Source organism: Hipposideros armiger, unplaced genomic scaffold (assembly GCF_001890085.2).
Source record: "Hipposideros armiger isolate ML-2016 unplaced genomic scaffold, ASM189008v1 scaffold_861, whole genome shotgun sequence".
Taxonomy (NCBI): Eukaryota; Metazoa; Chordata; class Mammalia; order Chiroptera; family Hipposideridae; genus Hipposideros; species Hipposideros armiger.
In genome coordinates, this window is record NW_017732211.1 from 291,124 (window position 1) to 298,649 (window position 7,526).

The following is a 7,526-nucleotide window of genomic DNA, read 5'->3' on the forward strand; positions in this document are numbered from 1 at the left end:
ATGGCCTGATTTTATCTTGTTATGTGTGTTCCATCTTTCAGGACTATGGCTGTCTCCACCACTGGACTGAGTTTCTTGAGAGCAGACACTGGGTCCCCCTAATTTGTACCTCGGGAGCAGCACCATTCCTGGACTCTAGGAGGTGTCCTTGGTCACACATCTCTGTAATATCTGTTCCCAGTTTACAAGCTCCTTGAGGGCAGGCGGTGTTCCTTACTTGTGTGCATCCAGGAACCTCAGTTCCTAGGCCCCAGGGCATGACTTAGAGTTGGCTTCAGGAATCTTCTGGTAACCTACTGAGCATGTCTGGTTGTGTTACGAGAGGCCTGAACATGAAATGGTGGGGCAGGGGTGGAGGCTTTTCTGCCTTTCCCCCATGATGTCCTGTAACATTCCCATCCTCTGGCTGCTTCTCCAGCAATAAACAATTACTGCCCTACACGCTCCCTCGTCACCTGAGAACAGCCCGGACTCTCCCTGGAGGCTGCACCCTGCCTCCCTGTGCCTCCAAGTCCTCTGGAGAAGAGCCTGCTCAGTTGGCCACACTTCTGGCCCCGGGCACCAGGAGGCAGGTTGACCATGCGTAATTTCCTGTTTTGCCTCCTCATTCAGAAGCACCTTCTCTGGGGATAGCTAGGCCATTCCCCGCCACCACCTGCTTCCCAGCTGCACCCCTGTCACCTTCATGACTCCAAGGCAGCCTCTCCCCCTCAGAGGCACAGGCCCCACCCCAAGGGCTGTTGGCCCCTTGGGGGCCCCAGAGCTCACAGAAGTCAGAGGTGGCAAGCAATCCAGCCTGCTGAACTGTTTTGTTTGGCCAGAGTCATGTTTTGGGAAGACCCCAGCAGGGGAGAGATCCTTTAGGGTCTAGTCTCCTCCCACATCCTGCCATTCTGCTTTAGACTCCACTCCTGAGCCCACCCCTGCCCTGTGTCACAAGACTGGCCAGATTCTGAAACCCACCTGCGGAACACAGCTTCCCTCCCTTCCCTTCTCTACACACAGACCCCTAGGCCCTGCGGCCCGTCCTGTTCTCCCCACCTTCTCCCAGGCGTCCATTCTTTCATTTTTCTACCCCTGCCTCACCAACCCCTCAGAACTCCGTATTTCCCTGTTTTCTGCCTTCAGTGGAATCATCTTAAAAATCAAAGTTGCGGGCTGGCCAAGTGGCGCACGATGATTAAGAACTGGCTTGGGACGCCAGAGGGCCCCGGTTCGGATCCCACATATGAGGGCCAGTGACACTGCCCTCCACAGCTAAGATGCTGAACAACAGCTCGACCTGGAGCTGGGCTGCTGTGAGTCGCCGGCGATGGCGTGGGCTGCAGTCCCTGTGGCAGTGGGTTGCCATGGGCTACCTTGTGTAGCCAGCAGCCAGCGTGAGCGGCCAGCAGCCGCAGTGAGCGGCCGTCCAGAAGCCGGCGACTGATCTGCCTCGTCCGGGAAGAGCGCAATGATGGTGCCAACTTGGGCCAGTGAAGCAACGTCCTCCACAACTAGACTGAAGAACAAAAACGACGCAACTTGTCTGTTCCCCTTCCCCCAATTCCCCAGCACTGTTCCCATCCCCCCAATTCCCCAATAAAAATCTTTTTAAAAAATCAAAGTTGCGTAATTATTTGCTTCCCTACAAACTTCCAGACGTTCTCCCCAAGCTACAGGGCTGCTGGTACTAAGGATGTAGGCGTGCTCCTCAGCTGGCCTAGAAGAAAATTTCTGCTTTTTAGCCACCACAGCCCCTTTCGTGAACCTGAGCCTTTGTAACAGCTTTCCCCCTTACTCATTCTTTCCTTGGCTGATGCTAGTCTTATTTTAAAACCCTATTGTTTCCATGGGGAGATATGTTACTGTAAAGGCACAGAGCAAGGCCACCAAGGATACACCAGACACATAGTTGCTACATCTGTGCGTGATTGAGGACAAAGGTTGAGGTCAAGGGTTCAACTTTATGAAGTTTCTACTTCTCACAAAGAGATTGTGTCATGTACTGACTGCTTGTGAGATATAAAAACTAACAAATGAACCAGGTCAGTACCAGAAAGCTGTCCCCTGACTTCCCAGGCAGACGGAGCTGCTTCCTTTTCTGGGGTCACATAGCACCTTCCCCAGGTGTTATAGGCAACTGTGTTTGATTGTAATTTGTTGGTGACCGTCTTTCTCCTTCTAGATAGGAACCCCTTTAAGGTACAAACCGTTATCTAATTCATGCTTTCATGAAGAAGGCATCCAAGTCCCAGTTTAAATGTGGAAGTCTGTAGCTTTTGTATTTTTCCAGACAAACCTGAGCTCTTCAGGCCATAGGATGCTTCTTAGGTCCTATCTATTGCTCAGAGGCAAAAGGACAAGGGGTGGCTTTAATGGGTCACTTGGATTGGGGATAGAGTGTGTGTGGGGGGGGGCTTTTAGAGTTGGTGATGTATGTGCCATCTGGTCAGAGCAATTGTTTAGACCTGGAGGGGCAAAGTGGCAAGGAGGAAGGGTCTGGATAACGCCAAGCAGCCCCTGTATTCAACCTCGAATAGGATGGTATTTCTGGTGACAATGAGCTACTTGGGCTCCTGGAGATAACATTGTGGCAGTGGAGGTGGCAGCAGGCATTCAGTGAGCAGCCCTCTCCAGCCCTCCCCACTCCACCCATCCCATCCAGCTCTCTCAGAGCTATCCACCCACAATCCCACCACAGGCCTCAGAATTACTGAAGGGACATCAGACCACACTACATCCCTTTAGACCTCAGTGAAGAACACGTCGGTCCATCTCTTTGAAACTTTTATTTTTATTTACAACAGAATTGGTGGCTTTATTCCTCCATCTTTAGGGACAGCTGGCATCAGCAGCCAGATGGAAAGTCTGCAGTGAAGTCGAACTCATTCTGCCCCAGCCACAGCTCCGGAAGCTCATTGGCCCGGTCCAGTCCCAGTTCCACCACCAGCGACATCAGCACCTCCTCGTCCACTGGGTCCGAATCAATGATAGCAGGGCTCTGGGCACCAGCAGAAGGAGAGAGGGACCCCACCCCTCCCGCCTGAGCCCCCAGGCTCCAGTTTTGCAGGGGCCCTGCCTCCCCGGGTTGGGCCTGAGCGGCACCGGCCATCCCATGATACTGGCTATTAAGTTTCTGCAGCTGCATACTGGCTAGCAGGTGGGGGGCTGGGTGCACATTGAAGGGTGGGGGTTTGGCGGGAGGGGTGGTGGTAGGAGAGCCTATTGGAGATGCAGATCCCGAGGCGCCAGAGGCAGCCTCACTGGCCTTGGTTCCATTGGAGGCTGCCCCAGGGTAGTGCAGGATGGCTACTGCTTTGCGATCTTTCAGCCCCAGGCTAGAGTAGGCCAGAGAGCTCATGTCTTCACTGGCATCCTAGAAGACAGAAAGGCACAGCATAGCACAGACCCAGAAAGCTCGCACATGCACTGCCTTTGGGGAGAGTGGTGGGGAGGTAGCAAGAAGGCCCCCTGCAGGGTTAGGCTCCCAGCCCAGGATCCTTTTGCTACATGGCTTTGAGAACTGAGTTCAGAGCCAAGTGCTCATGCTGGGCACCTGCCAGCCCAAGTGGCTTTGCTGCTTTCATCTACCTCCCTCGATCTCACCATTCTAATAAGGGCATCTCATTGTCCATCTTCTCCGCCCACGTTCATCTTTTCTATGGCACTGTCTTGTTCCAGTTGTACTTCTCTGCTCCCGGCCCTGCCATCTTTCAACAACCCGAGTGGGTTTGATCTGACCACAATTAGGCACAAGCTCTTTTCATTGTCCCCAGAGAAAGCCCGGCTGTCTCCGCTCTGCTCAGGGACACCACACATTTACAGGGGCCCCACACCAGCTCATCTTTCCATGCCTCAGTGTCTCCATGTGTAAACTGACAAGTTACCTCCTTCATAGGTGCGGTGTCACCCTTGACATCAAGTGCAGGTCGCGAGGTGGTTGGCATTTCAGAGCCTTGGCAGAAGTTGGATAAGTTGATGGGAGGTGATGCTGCCAGCTGGGGCTGTTGTGCTGTATGTGAGGGAGAAGACGTTAGGAGCACAAAGGCATCACTGACCAAGAAAAGCACTAGCACAGACCAAAGGAGGGCCACTCCACACAACTACAAGGCAAGGATGGTGACAGGGTTAGAACCATGACCAGAGAGCGCCTGAGGGAGGAGACGTGCTCGGCTCAGCCAGGTGCTGCCCAGGTAGCCAGCTACTCCCATCACCAAGAGGGAACACGATGAATTTCCTCAATACCAGTGATTTAAGAGCCCCAAGTGTGTGGGGCTGGGGCGGGGATGGCACTGTTGCTGATTCTGAAGGCAGAAATGTCCCTAAGTAGCATGCTGTCTTAATGGACCACTGGTATCCTGGGTGGAGAGCTGGGGCTTCCATCAGCACTGGAAGAAGGTGGGAAGGAGTCAGGGCGAGGCAGTCCTAGAAAGCTAGATAGCGGATGCAGCCCCGGGAAGGAATAAGTCCTCAAAGCAAATGGCACAGGGCTCCAAAGCCCTGCCTCGGGTGTGGGTGTGAGAAAGCCCCCTCGGGTGTGGGTGTGAGAAAGCAGAATGAACAATCAAGGTGGCTATCAAGGTGGCTGAGGTGGGGCTCTGAGGCAGCCAGACAATAGCCAGGAATGTCGCAATTTCCTCCGGGTCTCAAGTGCCCTCCAAGACTGGCCCGCAGCACTGGGCTTTCGGGACACCTGTTCTGAGCCCAGCTACGCTCACTGGTAGAGGCAGGTGGGGGCAATTCTCTCTGGAGGGAGACAGGCAGAGGTTCAAGGGCTTTCTCCTCAGGTGGTAGTGGTTTTGGGAGCAGGATCTAGCGCTCTTATGTCTGCAGGCCTGGCCCGTCCACTTAATCACACCTGGAATCAGTCAAACGGCTGCCGAAGAAATAATTCCCTAGCTCAAGTGCCAAAGAACAGAGATGAGGTGAAAATAATCCCCCCAATTCAGAAAATAAAAAAAATCTCATCTAAGAACTTTCTAGTTGTTTTCCTACAAGCTTGTTTTTTCTAAAGCCTCATAGATTCTAGCCTTCACCATGAATTAGAGATGTCCAATTTCATATTTATAAACACCTCTAGGCCCAAAGACTCTTACTCTTCAGCACCTTAAAAAGCATCTCTCATCTTTCCAACAAGGCTGGAATTCTCCTTGACACCTCCCTCCCCCCAGTGGTCATTAAGAATCTGCTCAGACACTTCTAGAAAGTGGTCTATTACTACCTCTCTTTATCATCTTCACATCATTTACTTGGAGAGAGAGGCAAGAAAAATAGAAAAAGTGAGGGGGAGAAAACTTTAGAAAATAAGTCAGTTGCTGGGTCTGCCACCACCACTGCCTGACTGGAGCCCCGTCCCTTCTCTGAGGCAGCCCGGGAAGATTTCAAGCCAGTGTTCACGAGACAAGGAGTCTAATCCACAGCGTCTTCGAAAACCCAGCGCCTTCAATATCAAGCACTTTTCATGTCCTAATAAAAACGCTGGGGCGGCCCTGCCCGTCTTGCCTGGTGCCTGTGCGCCGCCAGGTACAAAAGAAGAAACGACAGTAGCTACTACAATAAGAAAAAGAAGAGGGAAAAATACCAAAAGAGACAGAACCAGAAAAAAGTATTTGTTCTGATATTCGTTCCTGGGGAAGACCAGCACACCATATCTCCCCCCGGCAGGCTGGGAGCTCCCCTAAATGAGACCCTCGTTCCATTTAGATATTTCGCCTTCCATCACCGCTCCCCCCCGCACACACACCTGTCCTGAACCCGGGCCTGGGTCTGTGCTCCGTAGGCGCTCAGTAAGTGTTGAATCCGTCCCAAGAGACACTCGCTTTTCGATCGGTACCCATGCCCCTGCTTCCCCGATTTTCTGTCCCTACTCCGCCACCCAGCCCGTTCCAAGGCACAAGTTGGCAGCGCGGAAACGTCCCAGCCCTCTCTACCAAGCCGCGAGCAGTCCGCTGTGAAACGCCTGCGAGAGGCGGCTGGGTAGCCCAGAGCAACAAGTGCCTTCTCGGGCACTCCGGCCTCGCGGGCCCCGGCCACCACTTGCCGGTCCCACTGCCCGCCCTTCGCTTCAGACCTTCCCGCGGTCCCGCAGCCTCATCCCGCCCAGATGGGGGTGGGGGTGGAATAAGAAAGAAGAGAGAGTGAGGCAGGTGGGGGGATCCTCCTCTTTGACCCGTTGGGGGACCAAAAGTTAAAATGACACCAACCCGCTGGCTCCATCTCGATTGCTATTTTCTCACTCAGAAGGAGAAAATCAAAAATCCAAATAGTAGTGCGGCTTGGCTTGGAAGCGCTCTAACCAGACCAGTGAGTTTCGCCACCTGAAAACTAAAGGCTGGTTGTTTGCGGACAGCTCGGCTGCCCTGGTCGCCGCATCCCAGGAGCCGCCGGAGCTGGGGGCGGCCTGCAGCATCCCTGCACGGTGGGCGCGGGCAACCAGGGCCCCGAACGTCCGTTCCGGCAAGTGCCGTGTCGGGAACGGATCGTAGAGACCGCGTGGACAGGAGGGGAGGGCGCGGGGTCTCGGCCTCCGCCTCGAGTTTGGGGCCCCGCGGTGCAGCCGCGCGCGGGGGCGCACTCCAGCACCGGCCGCGGCCACTCCAGCGCCTCACCAACACTTACTGAGCGCCCGCTGAGCTTCGGACGCGGCCGCAGGCGGAGCCTATCCCTTAGCCCAGCCGCCTGTGGTCCGTGCTCTAACCCCGCTAGCAGGAAGAGTGCAAGAAGCTCGGAGAGGTTCGGTAACTTGCCCAAGGTCACAGCGCTAGAAAGTGGCAGAGCCGGGATTCGCAGCCACGTCTTTCTGACTCCAAGTCCGGCGCTCGGCAAGGCAGGGACTCCGTGCGCAGCCGGGCTCCGCTGCGCTCGCTCATTTATAGGGAGAGGGGTGTGTGCGTGGGTGTGTGTGGGCGTGCATGCGGGGGAGAGGAGAGGGCCACTGGGTAGTAGAGGCAAGTTGCCCAAATTCGCTAACTTCCAGCCCGCAATTCCGCTGAACTCGGCCGGAAAAGCCCCTCTCGCCTCCAGCCCCCAAAGGAAACCTGAGCTTTGTGCAGCCCCAGAGCCGGAGCGTCCAGATGCGGTCCGGGCGGTTAGCAAAGTCGGTGGCAGCCAAGCTGGAGAAAGCGCGGGCGCGGGGAGAAAAGGTGCTGCCGTCTCCCCGGGAGAAGCGGGTGCCCGGCCCGGGGGGCCCGCAGGCAGGCGCGCCGGCGAGCCAACCGGCTCGCTGGCGGGCGGGAGGCGGCCTCTCCACCCCCAGCAGAGCAGCTTTCAAAAACAGAAAACAAGTCCCCCCAGAGCCCCTCTACCCGCCCGCCCGCCGCCCGCTCCCCACGCCGGCTCGGCGGGAGTCCCCGGCCCCTCCATCCAGCCCAGCGCCCTACCCAGCGGCCCGGCTTACCTCCGTGAAGCCGCCTGCCCTGGAGAGAAGGAAGCGTGGAGCCCAGTGAGCTGCGGGCGAAGCGGCGGAGCCCCCAGCCCCTGGCACGCACGCCGCCACCGCCGCCGCCAGCCGGTCGCGCTCAGTGCCACCCGACCCGGGGCGCCTG

At 56.0% G+C, this 7,526-nt stretch overlaps 1 protein-coding gene across 8 annotated transcripts in view; it reads right to left on the bottom strand.

Annotated features, from left to right (window-relative positions):
* Positions 1–2,750: 2,750 nt before the first annotated feature.
* CITED1 (Cbp/p300 interacting transactivator with ED-rich tail 1) overlaps positions 2,751–7,526 on the bottom strand; it is a 5,426-nt gene continuing 650 nt past the window's right edge. For 2 of the 8 annotated variants that reach the window (XM_019629570.1, XM_019629569.1), the window contains exons 2-5: positions 7,379–7,397; positions 6,186–6,306; positions 3,870–3,994; positions 2,751–3,358 (exon numbers count right to left, since the gene is read on the bottom strand). In XM_019629570.1, the coding sequence (XP_019485115.1) occupies positions 2,831–3,358; positions 3,870–3,994; positions 6,186–6,198 (666 nt within the window). In that variant the 5' untranslated portion in view covers positions 6,199–6,306; positions 7,379–7,397 and the 3' untranslated portion in view covers positions 2,751–2,830. Of the gene's footprint in view, positions 3,359–3,869; positions 3,995–6,185; positions 6,307–6,728; positions 7,095–7,378; positions 7,521–7,526 lie in introns of those variants that run through there. The other 6 variants (XM_019629565.1, XM_019629564.1, XM_019629566.1 and 3 more) reach the window with 5 other exon arrangements.